This window comes from Hakea prostrata, chromosome 11 (assembly GCF_041222555.1).
Source record: "Hakea prostrata isolate BN-2017 chromosome 11, UWA_Hpros_2, whole genome shotgun sequence".
NCBI classification, from domain to species: Eukaryota; Viridiplantae; Streptophyta; class Magnoliopsida; order Proteales; family Proteaceae; genus Hakea; species Hakea prostrata.
The window spans coordinates 8,851,058-8,867,908 of NC_142610.1; the positions used below are offsets into that span (position 1 = coordinate 8,851,058).

A 16,851-nucleotide genomic window follows, 5' to 3' on the forward strand; every position below is an offset into this window, starting at 1 on the left:
AGGAAAAACGGTACGGGTAGAGAAGTTATCGTGTGAGAGAGAGAGAGAGAGAGAGAGAGTGAGAGAGCGATTAGAGGTTACCAGGGAAACGGTACGGGTAGAGAAGTTATTTTGAGAGAGAAGACAGCGAAGTCAACGAGATTACAAGGGAAAACCGTACGGGTAGAGAAGTTACTGAGATTTCACACCAAGAAATCAGAGTGATTTAAAGCAAAGCGGCGACAGAGAATTATAAAAAGAAGTAAAGGCGGAAATTGGTTGTGGGCGCCTGATATTGTATTCTTTTTTAAAAGAATACACCGTCGTCAACCTTTTCTGCATATTGAAATCGAAAAAGAAAGAAAATGATTTGAAAACCAAAGTAGACGAGCAGAGATTATCCATGGATGGCACTTGGTGTTGATGGCACTTGGTGTTCATACCAGGATAAACTCTGGACGATTCTCTCTCAACAGCTAAATGTTGGGGAGAATGGCTTGCACAAGAAAACTGCTTCGGTTTTGTGTTGAGTCAGTTTTGTGTGGGAAATGGTAAGCCTTTCTCAGAAAATTTTCTGTGGAGCGAGGCTGCAACGTAAGAATGGCGTTGTTCGATTCTGTGGAATGCGCTGGTAGTGGTTTTAATGAAAGCTTTGCGTCTTAATACCGTTCTGCAAGTTGATAAATTTTGTTAAGAGGTTTTTTCGGGACCTTCGAGGTGCGTTCTACTGATTTTTTTGTTGTTCTCGTTTCTGGGTTATTGAGATATGAAGTTTATGAGGCTGGGATCAAAACCGGATGCGTTTCAAGCTGATGGCGACAATAGCAGGTGAAATTTCCATTTGAATTTCTAAAACTCTCTCTTTTGAACTCTGTTTCATTTCTCTTTCTCTGAAAACTTGTTCACTAATTTCCCATTTCTTCTATCCATATTTTCTTGGTTTTCTTCCTCCCACTTTGTATAGTTTGCGTTCGTGAGATTGTTATTCTTTTTCTCCATTTTCTGGTCGTTGCATTCTGCGCTGGATTGTCTGGTTATTTGTTTAGTTTCTAGTGTATATTCCTCCAATCACTTCTTAGATTACCTAAAATGCTGGTAATTACTGGTTATATATTCTGATCATGAATCTTCTGATGGGTGGTGAGTTTCGTAAAAATTATATTGTTGTTTTTTAATTCTTTAATAATAAGTAATGGGTTTATGTATTTCCAAATCTTACTTAAATGGATGGGGAGTTACAGGCATGGTTTCATCTCTTTGTTCTTACATATGGGAATTCTGAAGTTTTCAAAGCAGCAGAGAAGTATCTATTTGTTTGTTTATAATGTTTTCTTGGGTGAAAATCTGTAGTGAACAGCTTTAGCTTTATAGTAACTCTAAGGATCAGATCTGAGACATGGATCCAGTCAAATAATGGTTCATGGACCAACCTTTCATGAACTGCTGATTGGTGAAATAGTGGGCCAACATATTATGAATTTTTTGTTTTTTTTTGTTTTTTTTTTTTTTGGGGGGGGGGGGGTGTTTGGAATGCCTGTTAATAGTTACAAATGCTATATATTTTAAGTTTGCTGTGACACTAGATTATAACAACATGCACATGTGAAGCATATTCCCTAGAGGGAAAGGGAGAAGCCAGCTTTCACTTGGTCCACTTGCCTAGCAGATGAATCCTGTTAGAAGCTAGTACTCAAACCTATTGGAATATCTGAATCCATCTAAGTTCTGGACTGTCTCACTGTTTAGGATTGCACATCGAACTTAGTCAAACTTGCCAGAGAAAAATGGAGAACTGGATTATTTTTCAAGTTGATTTTGATGCTTATTGGCTCAAGATCCTTAATCCAAATAAGCTACAGCAGGCATGGGACTGATGCTGGGGGTTATTTTTGTTCTTTGGTTGTAAATCCAAAGGGTTTTTTAGCCTTTTCACAATCTAACTAGCAATTCCTTCCTATGTTTGATTAGACCCGATTTGTGGCAGTGGATCCCAAGTTTGCAATGCATCAAATGGTGTGCTATGGAATGGATTTTAAGATGCAATGTTCAATTTTACTCATTCTTTTTTTTTTTTGGTTGCCAACCCCGGTTTCCAAGGCTTTGACTAATCCGGTGTTCGACCTAGGTCGCACACCTTGGCTGTGGTGGGTGAGTCTCCCAACGGGGAATTTTTGCATCCACAAGGTTTCGATACCGGAACCTTGCTTAAGCGGACCAAGCTGCTTACCACTTGGACCAACCCCCGTTTACTCAATGTTTAATTTCAATTTTACCCTTTTACTCTGATCCACTGGTGACAGCATTTCAGTGCATATTTTGATTCAACAATGTTGAAGGCAACTCATCCGAAGAAAACCTTAAGATGCTGGGTCGTGCATAGTAGCTAGAGAGTAATATATGATGCCTTGGCTGTACAATGTTGTTCAATTACAAATAAGATAATGACTCTGTTGGCCGTGCTTTGTTGTGTTGGAGCCCGATCCTCTTGTTGGTTTGGGATGAGGTTTTAGAAACGCTTAGTATGAGAAAGAGTCTACACTTACTGGTCTTGCAATCTGTTACAGGCTTTTAAATTAAGGTTTCATGGTGTTGCATTGGCATGCAGAGAATTTGATGAGGATGTTAAAATGTTCAAGAAGGTTTGAAGTTGATACTAATAGAAGGGGTGCAAGTTTGGCCTTGATGGCCCAAACCTGCCATGGCCTGCCCTGAGCCTAAACAAGGTTCAGGCTCAAAATTCTGGCCCTGAGGGAGGTCAGGGGTGGGTGTTTCTATAGGTTTGGCCTGGCCTGACCCTACCACCTTGTAGGTTATTCTCGGTAAAAGTAGGGCCATGATATGGAAATATGCATTGCTTTACTGTTTTGTGGTTAGGGTCAGGGTTAAGATCTAATTTGGCCCAGCCCAGCTCGATCCTGTTACAGACCTAACTGGTTGCATATCATGTAATTGATGAGTAGTGTATTGAAATTTTCTGTGACCTAATACCTTGATTATCTTAAAAGTAAATTAAACATCCATAAATTTCTTCTTTTGTAAATGTAGCCTGGTGAAAACTGTCTCCTATTGGTTCCATGTGATAGACTAGTGCTATATGCCTTTTGAGGGGTTGGACAAGGAGGCAGGAGCTGAAGCTTTTTTCTGTTCTTTTTTTTTCCTGAAATACCCACCAGGAAAACATCATGGTTGAGATTTAGAAAGGACATCATAACTAGTCACTAGTAGGAATACCCCTTTATTTATTTATTTTTTGGAGGTACTAAGAATAACAGAACTTGATACCCCCACATACTTCGGAATAAATCTGCACTGCAACCTCTGAGAGGAGTATATTATTTGGTGGCATTAACAATAATGAATTCATAATCCTTTGAAGGATACTTCCTATGTGATTTTTGAAGTCTGTGAAAGCAGAGGAATAAATGAATCATGGGAGAACAGGTTTGACTTTTTTCTTGGTGCAATGATCAAGAATCCCCCCACTTGAGAAGTACAAAAGCTAGGAGTCAAGAATTAGAGGTGGGTTTTGTGTGCTTGCTGTTTGCTTCTTTGAGTTCTTATAGCAGTGCTTCCCACAACCCACAATCCCCCCCCCCCAACCTCCAACCACAAAAAAATAAATAAAGAAAAATCTCACTTGGTATGTGTCATTTTGCAACTTCTCTGCTGAAGATTTTTCTGAAAAATATATTTACTATCAGATTTGGGTTTATCATATCATTTTGTTTAGTATTGAATGATGTTGAAATTGAATATATGTGCAAACCTTGTTTAGCAGTTTGGGCATTTTTTTCCTTCTGATTATTTATGTTCATTTTATCTGTTTCTGTTACAGTGTCTCAGTAATCTACTGGATTAGTTATTTAATTTTGTTTCTCACTAGATGAGTCTGAAACATATGCTCCAAAATTATTGTTCTCATAAGGTTAAAAATGTTGTCTTTCCCCCATTGTGTCTTTCCTTCCACATTATGCACTATTGATCTATCTCATATTTTTTCTTCTCAATCAGTTGGTGGGTTCTTTCTTATTGAGTTATTATAATTCATTCACTAATGCAGGTATGTAGCATCTGAGCTTCCTTCTGATATTGTCATAATTGTGGGGGAAGTGAAATTTTATCTGCACAAGGTAACTTTCCTGCTTTCAGATCTATATTGGAGTGTGAACTGTATTGTGTGATCTGAATTTGTTCCTTACACAATGGACCGCCAAATTATCTAAAATCTTTTAGCACTCTGATATGATGAATTTATTATTATTATTGTTTTTATTATTTTTTTAATGAGTAGAACCTGGAACCTGATAATCAAGTCTTCGGCACATTTTGCTCGCTTGTAGATCTCAATTGATTTGCATTCAGAACTATTAGAATAGTATCCTGCACAAAATAAACCAATGTTTATAGAGATTAATGCCAATTAGTAAGCAATGTCATTATTTCGATATCTTGGTGTTGCTTTTTCATTCTCTATCATGACATGAGACATCTTACAGGCTTCTGTGATCCCATAAAGAGAGAACTTTCTGACCAACTGGAACAACTACATTTGCTTCTATTGAGCCAGTTTATTGCTTTCATGTTTGACATACTGCTGTATTCTGGCTTTTATGCCACTCTTAAATAAATTTCTGAGATCAACTCTAAAATATTGAACTGTATGTGCAGTTTCCTCTTTTGTCCAAGAGTAATCGTTTGCAAAAGCTCATACAGAGCGCCAATGAGGATAACTCTGATGAAGTCCGCATGGTTGATTTTCCTGGTGGACCAAAAGCCTTCGAGATATGTGCCAAATTCTGTTATGGAATCACTATCACCCTCAATTCTTACAATGTTGTCTCTTCTCGATGCGCTGCTGAGTACCTGGAAATGACAGAGGATATTGATCGTGGAAACCTTATTTTCAGAATTGAAGTATTCTTATCTTCAATTATCTTCCACAGCTGGAAAGATTCTATCATTGTCCTTCAGAGTACCAAGACTCTTCTACCATGGTCTGAGGATTTGAAGGTGGTCGGGAGATGCGTAGATTCTATTGCTTCTAAAGCCTCAGTAGATCCATCAAATGTCAGTTGGTCATACACCTACAACCGCAAGTTAGCAGTGACAGATCAGATTTGTGAGACTGGAGAAAGATTACACCAAAAATCTCAATGCGCTCCCAAAGATTGGTGGGTCGAAGATATATGTGAGCTGGATATTGACCTTTACACGCGAGTAATGGTTACTGCAAGGTCAAAGGGGACAATGTCCACTGATGTGATTGGTGAGGCACTCAGGGCATATGCTATCAGATGGCTTCCGGAGTCTATTGATTATCTGGTTTCTCCTGACTGTATACAGAAGAACAGGACTTTAGTTGAGACCATTATCTGGTTGTTGCCTTCGAACAGGGTTTGTGAACGTTTTTATAGTTTCTTACTGAAGTTGTTGAAAGTTGTCATCCTGGTCGGAGCTGGTGATGCACCAAAGGATGATCTTTTGAAGAGGATCTCTTGGCAGTTGGATGAAGCTACTGTCTCGGATCTACTGATTCTGGCACAAGCACCAGATACCACAATTTATGATGTGAAACTGGTGCAGGACATTGTGAATCGATTTGTAAAGCAAGCCTCGCATACTCAAGATTCGGATAAGGAGAAGGTTACAGATGATTTTGTTTTGGGGAAAGATTCATGGCTGAATGTTGGCAAACTTGTTGATGGGTATCTGACCAAAATTGCCTGTGACCCAAATCTTCCAGTCTCCAGTTTCATTGATCTCTCACAATTGATCCCCGAATCAGCTAGACCACTTCATGATGGATTATACAAGGCTATAGACAGCTACCTTAAGGTAAGACTTTGTGTGGTACATCATATCAACTTATAGGGGCCATTACTTGAGAAATGGTAAAAGACTGCCAGGGGCAAATGCCCAGGTTTGAGTATTGAGAGCACTCACTTTATGCAAAAATTCCATAGATTATCACTGTCTCCTAACTCACCCCTCCTAGTGCGAATGGACCTTTTAATCTATGCTTGTTATCACTTGGTTTTACTTGTAATGCATCTTTTAGACTTCCGTTCCAAGAAGTCCATTTGTCCTTGGCACAGTTCTAGTTGCTGGGTATCTACATCTTTCAAAAACAGATTGCTTTGTGGTTTCTTCCTTAAACATGCAGTTGATATCAATTAGATCAGAAACTTTTGCTGTGTACACCAACAATACTAAATTAAGGAATCTTGTAATGGAACCATCAGTGATAGGGTTTAAATGTCAATTTAAATATGAATCTTGAACCAAATCATCCTTCCTTTTTCTGTTTTATAATTAATAAATTTTCTAGTGTCATGGAGGCAAGAAATTCACAGTTCAAAACTTTGTTCTTTTAGGTCCTGCTCTATTTTTCTTTTCCATCTTTTTTTATGGCTTCTTTCTTTTAGTATTATTATTATTATTATTTTTTGGTTTGACTTTCTCCTGAGCATATGATTTGTGTTCTTCTGTTAAATGTTTCAACAATCTATTTGATATCAGATTTTCAAAAAAGCTGATGAGTCTAGATGAACAGAAAATCTGAACTGCTTTTCTTGTGTTCAGGAGCACCCTAATTTGACGAAAGTTGATAAGAAAAGGATTTGCAGCTTAATGGATGTCAAGAAGTTGTCAATGGAAGCATGCATGCATGCAGCACAAAATGAATGTCTCCCACTTCGTGTAGTGGTCCAGGTCCTCTGCGCAAAGTTCCTCTTCTTTGAGCACATCAGGGTTTCAACTGGGGGCTTAAACACCCCACAGAATTTTTCTACTGAGATTACACATTTTAGTGCAAAGACACTAGAAGAATGGGAAACTATGACGCCAGATAACTCCAATAGACAAATGAGCCCATTGAAGATCCATGATGAGCAGCATTGGGATATTCAAGAGAACAAACAAAAGAAGGGCAGCAAACACAAAGGTGCTGGTGTGGTGCTTCGATCAGGGTCAAGAAAAATCTTTGAGAAGTTTTGGGTTGGAAGCAAGGGGCATGGTGAAAATGGGAGCTCAGCGAAACCGGGGAGTTCTCGGAAGCCAACTTCCCCGAATCCTGGAAAGACCAGATCTTTTAGTACCCCAAGAAACGCAAGGCATTCTGTATCCTGAAGTATTTGAAGCTGTACCATGTCCTAGTGCAGTATAGTATACTATCAAATTTAAGTGTAAAAAGTGTTGGTTTTCTGCTGAGGCTTATTTGCTTCTTCTCTTCTCTTCCTGCTATAGTGCTATAGTAATACAAAGAAGGTTTTGTTACAGAAAAATGTAATTAGTTCTATTATCCTCCACTATTCCCTATCTTGTTTTAATGGGAAGTTTCTCTTCACTTCCCTGTCTTGAATGATTATTACTCATTAGTTGAGATCTGGTATGCCAACATAAATTCATTGGTTGAAACAGCAACAAGAGTTAGTGATTTTATGTTTGAACCCATATACTGAAGCCACCATGAAATCAGTGTTATTTGTGATCTTCTTCTATCCGATTTTGAAGATGGACCCAAACCAAATATTACGTTTGGACAAACGAAATGTATGTTCTCTTATAGAGTCATTGTGAGATTTGAGATTTTCGTTTTAGGATCTTAGGTACGATTGTTTGTAACATCTTTTTGGCGATTGCTTGAGAGATCTTCTATTGTAATCTCTTTCCTAATAGTAAAAGTTATTTTTCTCTACTCGTGGATGTAAAACATTGAGTTGGTGTGTGAGTTGTGTTTATCTCTGTTGCTTTGATTTGTTTCTGTTTCTTCTTTTTTTGTTTATAATGCATTATTACAATTTGGCATCTGGTTAGATCCATAGCCAAGATTTGTGGAGATAGATACTTGACTATTACTATATATGTTTGTAGTTAGGGTTTGCAAGAGGTTGGGGGATTTAAAATTACAAAACAAAACACAATTTGCTTCAAGTAGAATTTTCACCAAGAGTGGTGTATAAATAAGATGCCATGTGGACTGATCTGGTTTGGATAGTAGGTTTACTACTATAGGTCGATTGCACAATATTTCGTTGATGCTAATCAGTAGTTTTTTTGCTTATTGCAAGCCATACCCAATTGCCATGAGTGCTGCCTCTAGTTCATCACCATCCATTGTTCTTCCATCACTTAATTTTATGATATCAGCTTCCATAGCAACCTCCACACTCCAAGTAGCTTTATTTAGAGATTTGTGATATACCCTTGCACACAATAAAGTTGTTAACAGTGCAAGTCACATTTAAATCATTGCTACTATTTTGATAAATAGAAGGGTGTTTATGATTTGTCTCTTCTACCATTTCTAACAACCCATTTTCCAACTTCAAACTAGCTATCCATGTGTTAATATTGTTGAGAATCCTATAGGGGTTGGGTACATAATTGTTTTTTGAAAACCAAATTGTTCCTTTCTATCCAAAATAAAATAGCAGGTTATGATGAATTTGGAAAAGACACCACTGCTTTGTTTTGTAATCTAATTGTGCATTGTTTAAGACTGTATTGTACCAGTGGGTGAGTGAACTTTGTGCTAATGATTCTGTTCTGAGTGAAGCCTCCTTGCTGCCCAAATCCTTTTGGTCCACTCACAACAAATAAATACATGCCATGTGGTTTCTTTTGAGTTTTTACAGAGCTTGCAGATTAGTCCACTGCCATCCATTGTGATAAGACAACTTTAATTGGTATTCCTGCATTTATTAGGCGCCAAAAGAAGGATAAAAATAAACTGTTGGGTGAATTGGTAATTTCCAAAAGAATCATGGATTGTTTTTGTTTTATCAATGCTTTGCCTGCCAATTTGGCAGAGAAATCGCCTGTTGATGAAATCGTTGATACCCATTTGTTATCTGTAGATGAAAGGTGAGGTTATTGAAAATTGAGTTGTAGTGGTAGAGAGAAAGAGAGATACTCCTTGTTTGTCTGGACATTTTGTAGGATTCGTGAAGTAAGTGTTTGTAGCTAGTAAAGAAGAACCAACCGACCTAGGCTGAGAACGATTACTTCATTTTTTGGTCACTGTTTTTGTACCAATTAAAAAGGATAGCCACAACTGAAATGAAGTAGATAAAGCACAAGTCAATAAATTCACTATAGCAATGGTAAGGAAAGACCTAGGGGGTGATGGCAGTAGTTCCCAAATTAGTGGTCCAAAAGGTTGGAGCAAACATTGGTTCTGCCGACATGTATCCGAAGAAGTTGAAATGGCGAGCTTTCATGTCCTCCCAGAAGATTAGGAATTGAGCTACAGGCCAGGTGATGCTGCAAGGAGAGAGTTCAATGCTAACTGAAAGGAATCAAGAGGGGTAGGGATATCCTGTGGAGGGGCATTCTTAGGCGTTTGCAACTCTGGGTGCCACCATCCTCCATTCCCAACGATAAAACACAAGCAGCAGCCCCATCGTTTAACTCATCCCTAGAAATGTTATCACCACTCAAGGCTTTGTCCATGCTTGTACAATTTTTCACATTTATAATATGAATATTGAAGATTTGGACATTGCTATTATCTCCTCCTTTTTTATTATTTGGCAGCTTTACTAGTTTCATAACAGATGGGTCAACGAGGATCTCAGCCTTCAGATTTTCAGAAATCCCTTCATTAGAACCTTCTTTCACTTGGGTTTTTAGACGTGTTTGTGGTTCTTACTCCCAAAACTGGGGCACCCCTTCTAATGGGGTCAGTGATGACGTTTTTATAAAACTCATCAGAGTTAAGACTGAGGTTTAGAGTGGCACACCTTTCATACAAGTCATAGAAATCAACTTCATGAGTGATCTTTCTGCAGTTAGTACAAATAAACAACAACTCTTATAGAACATTGAGACTAAACCATTCGCCCCTTTCATGTTTTTAATAGAAGCTATAACTTTAATCGGATGATTAATATCTATCAGCACTTTCATCCTTGCACAATTGATTGGTAGGCCCAAATCATGAAAATTCAGTTGAACATCAAGCATGTTTCCAATCGCAGATGTTGCGTTGAAACATTGTTCAAAAGCGTAGTAGTCCAGTCTGACATCGCAAAGTTGTATCCAGACTACAATCGGAGGCAACATTGTCTTAGGAAAGGGTTCAACGGAGAGGTGCATAAGGTGATTCCCAACCCACCAGGGTGACAAGGACATCACCTTGCTCCTAAGTTCATGAGTGGAGAAGGTAGTTCATACATTATCGTGTCCACCACAAACAACACTAAGAGCACCCATTTCTTTCCAAAACTCAGCAAGGGAACCACAGAGAAAAGCCATTGTGATGGAAGGAAAACCCAGTGCATACCCAAATAGGATTCTTTCAGGAGGACAATCAGAAATAGGCCTTCTTGCCAGCCTCCAAAAAGGTGTAGACATCCTAGGCTGCAAATGCCTTGCTGCTTCGGTCAGGGTGAGGACGATAGCTGATGCCCCATCATACTTATGCCTATAATGGAAAGAACAAAATGGAGTAGGAAAAGGCAAAAAGGAAGGAGAAGATGTAGAGTATTGTAAAGACAGTAAATCGCATAAAGGAAATTGCAGATAAGTGAAAAAACATAGACCAACAGGATCAAGAAATAAAAGAGCTTCGTTCAGAGCTCAAAAGGTACGGTAAGAAACAAAAAGAATGAGAAGTGGGTTCGGTGGGGGATAGTAAATGCCATAAATGGCAGATATGAGGATCTGAAAGTTGGCTGGACTTTAAAAGGGAAGATATGAACTTACCATGAGCTAGCTATAGAGGACCGTTCTTACCTTTTCGTCAACCCACTGGGTACCCAAGCGCTCCTCTCTTTCACCCGACATGATGGTTACTACATACCTGCCCCCCAGGGGGCGCTGGTGTTGGAAGCAGAGAGATTTGAGAGGGATAGAGAAGGTAAGCAAGAGAACAGAAGAGAGAAGGAAAAGTAAGCTAGTTGCATTGTATTGAGAGCGTGTTATGTTATTGTTTCTGTTTCTATTCATGTTTTCTTGTGTTCGTTCTAACAATTGATATCATAAGATAAGATAATGAGGGGATTGCAGACTTTGATAGTAAACATATAGAGCTTGAATTTGTATAACTTCACATTTGATTTAGATTGTACAGGCATTGAGGAACAAAATATGGTTGACTGTTTTAATTAACAAGCTACATATTGTTTGAGTGGAAGGGATACACCATCCTCAAAGCCAAAGAAGTCATGGGAAAAACATTGAAGGTCAATTTAAAAAGAATAATAATAAAAAAAAAAAATGAATAAAATATAGAAAAGAAAAGAAAGACCTAATCAGCTAATTGAGTAATTCATTTAAACGGTCATATTTAAGCCAGGAAAGGTTTGGCAGTTGAAGCTGAGATCGAAACCATTTTACAGAATGGGTGTTGTTGCTTCCATAGGCGTGCTAGTTCCTTTCCCGTTCTACTATTGGCTATGGAGATATCCTCAGACATGGGTGGATTTGTGTGGGAAAGCGAGAGACCCTTCAAAGGTGATGGCTTATGTCTCTCATCTCTTAAAGCTCCTTCAGATTCTCACGCTCATCTCTGTAGCTTCTATCTCTTGGCCTCCTCCTCTCTACTTCTGGCCTCTCTTTGTTTTGGGTCAGTTCCTTAACTTCAGGTAAGTTTTACAGTCCCATTTCTTTCGAAATCAAATCTAATTCTAGTTTTACCTAAATTTCATCGGGTTTTTGCTACTTTGCTTAGAAATATTGAACCCATGATCCAATACGCGTCTTTGTTGCTTGCTTTGCTTGAATTTGGGCTATCTTTGACCTCAGTTTGATTTCCTATCACTGAAAGAGCAGATTTTTATTATGTTCTCAATTTATTTCGGAAATATATTGTCGTTTATCATGAAATAATATTTCTGCTTCTGATTAGTTTTGAATGCGGTTTGTTCCGTGTGCTTCCTGCTGCGGGAGCTCGGTTACCACGTGTTGTTAACCAGAATATTGACGCACTGAGAATGGAATGCTGCATGCGGAAGTTGTATAAGGATGAGAAAGGGTGCTTATGGTACTCTGAATGAAATATCAAATGTGGTCTTTTGCTCCTTGGGTTGGTCTGTAATGTTTGTACCTTTAGGAAGTATTCACTTCTTTAATCTCAGATAGTTTGAAATTTGAATATAATTCTACATTTCAGAGAAAACTTCATTATACAAAAGTTAATTTATACTCAACTTTACCCACTCACCCTAAAAGAAATGTTTTTACAGATTAAAAAGGTGTGAGAAACTGATGAGGGTGTGTCACATGTTGTGGATTGGGATGACTAGAAAAGGTAGGGATAGGAAATAATGGATTATGGACTCTGGATTAGGGTGGGATTTAATTGGAGAGACGGGAAATGGAGATGGGGTGGGATTTTGTGGGAATAATAGAAAATGGAAGAGGGGGGGGGGGGACTCAAAAGTAACTTTCCCTGCCCAACCAACCAAGCAATCTCATTTGTTGCAATTTGTTGGATACAAGAACATATTTCCAGTCCCTTTTTAGTTTTCCCACTCTTCTCCATCAAACAATCACACCCTAATTGATGCTTATCAATATATCATCTGTTTCTCTAATACAGATTCATGGGCTGAGCTACCACAGATTAATTCCTGTGTTACGATGAAAAAGCATGCACCTTCGTGGTTCAAGATTTTTGCAAATTTATTTCAGTTTCAACAGTTGTTCATATGAAACATACTGTGTTACTGAAGGAATACAAAATTTTAGTTTTTTACTGAAACTCCTACAATATTTATTGTTTCATGAACTTTTTTTACATAAAATGATCTTATAGCTTCCTTATAAACACCATATTTTGAATGATATCGGTTGCAATTTGGATCCATTTTGCTGGTTTTGGTAGGAAATTGAAAAAACAGATATTTGTGGTTTTTGGCCAAATAACTCCCACACAGTCATGGAGCAATTTGTTGCATAATCAGTTGTCTTAATTTAACTATGTGCATTCTAGTGCCCAGTATTGAGTGAAACTATGAAAGTATGTCATATTAGCGAATGTATTCAATAGTTGACGACTTGGTTCTAGAACTTGATCTCAAGGCCCATCTTTGCCGACTCAAAAAAGAGAGTTGGCTTGAGATCTCAATTAGAGCTCGCTGAGTTGGCGGAATTTTTTTACCCCAACTTGAGGTTCCAACTCAAGGGGAATTAGGGGGTCATTTGGAGCTGAAACTTGCTGTTCAGCCTATTTCAGCACTTCTAAGCACACTGTTGATCTCAGGTTTATGAAAAAAGTGGGGTAAATGTGAGTTCCACTTCAGACCTCAAGTGGGAAACCACTATGCTGAAATGAAACCTTAAAATGGCCTATTGTACACATCATTTACTCATATATTAATGCTTGATGTTCAAAGTTCAAACAAGTTTAATGCATTACACGTGTTCATAGTTCAAGTTACCAAGTTCAAATGATAATCCAATCATCAAAGTTATAACTTGAGAGTTGAGACTTGAGACCCCATGCGCTATAAGCATATGTCTCGTCTCGCACATCTCGTTTTCCTAAATGGAAAAAGAGAGATATCTTACAAGATTTGGGTGAGATCTCAAAAGTTCTCCAACCATGGTTTACAACATTTAGTACTATAAGGGTCTTGAGACATCCTACATTTTGGATTTTTCTAAGGGTTATGTTTAGAGGTCCTAAAATAGGGTTCCTAGAAGTTTGAGGACCTAGTTTGGTTATTTGTGCCTTAGAGCCCTACACTGAAACTTGCAGCAGGGATCTTTTAGATTTCAACTCTGTAATGTTCTGTAAATTATTTTGGAAATTAGGCTGGAAACTAAAATTTTGAACTATGTGCAGTGCAATATGCTTCACTGTGTTACTACCTATCCTTTCTCAAGAAAGAAATATCACATAATCAGTGCTTATAGTCATTAATACAAATGGCATATTGTTGGCCTGAAATAGGATTGAAGCTGTTTGTTTTCTTTTTCTTTTTAAGTCCCCAAGCCAATTGACACCTTTTTTGCTGACTGCCCTTTTCATTGAACTACCTCTCAGGATGTCCAAGTCTGTTGCCTCTCCATCATCTTCCAAAGAGCTTAATACCTTTTGGAATGGCTATCATCACTTCTTTTCTTTTTCTTTTTTTTTTTTTTTTTTTTGGGGGGGGGGGGGGGGGGCAAAGGGGGAGAGTAACTACAAGGATGAATTTCAGTATTTTCATACTCATTATGTTGTCTACATCTTGATTTATGTCCTATTTGCTATTTTTTGTTATTCCTCTTATTTGCTTGTCTTTTTCTCTTGATAGTAAGAGTCATCAACCTTTCCTTTTATATCTGCTCTGTGTCACTCCATGAAGAGGTTTGGGGGGAGAGTATAGAGAAGTTAGAGAGAAGAGGCTGAAGGGAGTTGTAAGTTGCAACAATTTTTTTTGTTCTACAAGTCTCGTCAGTTCTCATTCATATGATGGTGCTTGATTATGGTCTGGATCTTTCACAGTTCTGTTGTTATCATGATTCTCATGTCATACTATACATGCTTTTATATGGCAAATCAGTTTTATAAACCATGTACACTGCTTAAAGCATTTCATTGTCATGGGAAGTGGAAGCCTTGAGAAAGCATACAATCCTTAAAATTAAAACAGTTGAACTAAAGTCAAACAAGGATATTGGGGTGTATTGAATAGAAGTTAGGAGATGAAGGCATAATATGCTGCTTAATTCTGCTTGCATAGATGATCACCTTATGATGCTTAAATTTGAGATAAATCTATCTTCAATGCTTCACTGACTAATTCTCCTTGTTATTGGCTTCGCATCCTGATATAGCATAAATGACCCAGCTTATTACATCTGGGAACATGTCAGGGCCGACTTTGTACATTGGCGGTTTGGCCTTAGCTGAGACCATGTTAAGATGCCCTGGACCGATGTCATTAGAGGACGCCTGGTGATATATTTGGTTACACCTTATGTCAACCTCCTTAGAGGTGTCCTATACTGATCTCCTTAAAGGCACTATTGAGATATCCTAGGCCAGACTCTATGGGGTATTCTAGACTGAGCTCCAGACATGTGTTCATAACTGTTATTGGAACAAGAAAAAGGACTGTTGGAAGTGCATTCCAGCTCCAAGCATTACTTGCTCATATTCTAGGATATCTCAGAAAAGTCAACCATATCTCTGTTTGCAGGTTCAATAATCTCTAAGAAAAAGAGTTGGAAGCTCTGCATCTCATTGTCTTTGAAGGGAGTAGGAAACCAATGATGGACACCCTTAACATGAGGATGCCTTTTTGAGTCTGATAACTAAAGTAGGGTGACTAACTGAGACCTGTCAGAAGTTCACAAAGATCCAACTGAGTGAAAGTTCTGTCAATTGTTTTTGATGAGTCTGCCAAAATGTTTTGAACTTTTGCTCTTAAGCACTTGTTTACTATGAGATTAGGTTTTGCAGAGCTCTATATTTCTGCATTTCAATTCTGAGCTTCTCTTTCTGACTTATATGTGTTGAATATATTAACTATCATGTGTCATCTTCTGATATGCTTAAACACTCAAATTACAGGGTATATCAGTTGCTTGGTGAGTCGGGTACTTACTACGGCGTGCGCTTCGGGAAGAATATACCTTGGGTGACAGAATTTCCCTTTGGGTATATACAGGATCCACAATATATAGGTAGTATCATGAGTCTGCTTGCATGTATGAGCTGGGTTCCTTTCCTATATATCTTCCTATGGGTTCTGGGTTATGTTTTTATGATTTGGGTAGAGTCCAACGAAGATCCAGCAACTCGTGCAAAGCCATTAGCTTGATTGCTTCCTTGATAATGGTTGTTTCTTCAATTAGCAACTCTTTCTTATTGGAGGAAAATGGCATTCTTTATCAGAAGGAAAATTTTGTTGTATTAGGACTGAGCATTCCTTTGTGTAATCTTGGACCTTATTGATATCTTTTGTGGTCAAGTTTAATTTTTTAAAAAAAGGAGAAGGGGGGGGGGGGGGGGGGGGGGGTTTCCCATCTTTGTAGCTTGTTCTTTGTTGGAATTGTGAACCTCAAGAGAAGGGGAAAACTGGATTTGATAGGTTTTCATTATTGACCCTCGAACTTATTACACCCTTAAGACTTGCTAAAAATTATATTTATTATCCTGAAGAAAAAATTCAACTGCAACCTACCCTCAACCTGTTTTTTTATGGACATTGTCAAATCATTCATGAGGATTGGGAATTCATAAGCCGACGGAATGGGAAAGTGTCATCACCGTGCTAGAAGCACATCCATAACCCTATTCCTACTTAGGGTTAAATGATGATGTCATTCTTAGAAGTATCAAAATACGTATCTATCTTATCCATCTCTCATGGTTTCCGAAGGATATTTCAGAAACTCAAAAGTGCCCTCCCTTTGATGATGGCTGGTTTAGATGGAAATCTGCCATGAGGGAAGTGTTTTGGGATTGAACTGATGGGTTTCCAATTATGGGTGGGTTTTGGTGAATAAGGCATTGTAATTTAAAGTCAAGGTATCAAAAAAACTTTTGGAAAAAAATTGGAGTAGAAATATATGTAGGAAAATCAATTTTCTAAATTTTACTTGTGTGGAAACCTTCAGCTTCAAGTTCACCTTTTTCTTGTTGATGGATTTCAAATATAAGAGACTTCCAGAGCTTAGAGGCACAGGATATGTAAACCAATTTTCTTCCAGGATTGAGTTTAAAATATTGTGACATTTGCTATGTTAAGAATTTTAAGACAGAAAAATAAAAATTTTACCCTTCAGTTCTAAACTAAACAGCCAAAGACCTTAAACAAGACAAACCAACATGCATTAATTAGGAACGATTAGGTCAGTAATTTTACATGCATCCACTCACCAGAAGATAGATCCTTTCCATCACAGAAGTATTCATGGCCGAGTCTTTTAAGA

General features: G+C 38.0%; 2 protein-coding genes across 2 annotated transcripts; both read left to right on the forward strand.

Annotated features, from left to right (window-relative positions):
- The first annotated feature begins 274 nt into the window (after positions 1–274).
- On the forward strand, positions 275–7,320 carry LOC148999940 (phototropic-responsive NPH3 family protein NPY1-like). The gene is made up of 5 exons (XM_089140024.1): positions 275–610; positions 744–807; positions 4,040–4,109; positions 4,648–5,814; positions 6,562–7,320. The coding sequence occupies exons 1-5, from the start codon at positions 580–582 to the stop codon at positions 7,105–7,107; spliced, it is 1,878 nt and encodes a 625-aa protein (XP_088996150.1). The 5' UTR covers positions 275–579; the 3' UTR covers positions 7,108–7,320.
- Positions 7,321–11,266: 3,946 nt separating this feature from the next.
- Positions 11,267–15,900, forward strand: PLMT (phospholipid N-methyltransferase). The gene is made up of 2 exons (XM_089140028.1): positions 11,267–11,567; positions 15,488–15,900. Exons 1-2 carry the CDS (start codon positions 11,323–11,325, stop codon positions 15,735–15,737), a joined length of 495 nt encoding a protein of 164 aa, XP_088996154.1. The 5' UTR covers positions 11,267–11,322; the 3' UTR covers positions 15,738–15,900.
- The last annotated feature ends 951 nt before the right edge of the window (positions 15,901–16,851 follow it).

Coding starts and splice junctions, on each gene's coding strand:
- LOC148999940 (XM_089140024.1), top strand. CDS start 580: ATGGCGTTGTTCGATTCTGTGGAATGCGCTG. Junction 611..743: donor CGATTCTGTGGAATGCGCTG/GTAGTGGTTTTA, acceptor TGGGTTATTGAG/ATATGAAGTTTATGAGGCTG. Junction 808..4,039: donor GCTGATGGCGACAATAGCAG/GTGAAATTTCCA, acceptor TCACTAATGCAG/GTATGTAGCATCTGAGCTTC.
- PLMT (XM_089140028.1), top strand. CDS start 11,323: ATGGGTGTTGTTGCTTCCATAGGCGTGCTAGTTCCTTTCCCGTTCTAC. Junction 11,568..15,487: donor GGTCAGTTCCTTAACTTCAG/GTAAGTTTTACA, acceptor CTCAAATTACAG/GGTATATCAGTTGCTTGGTG.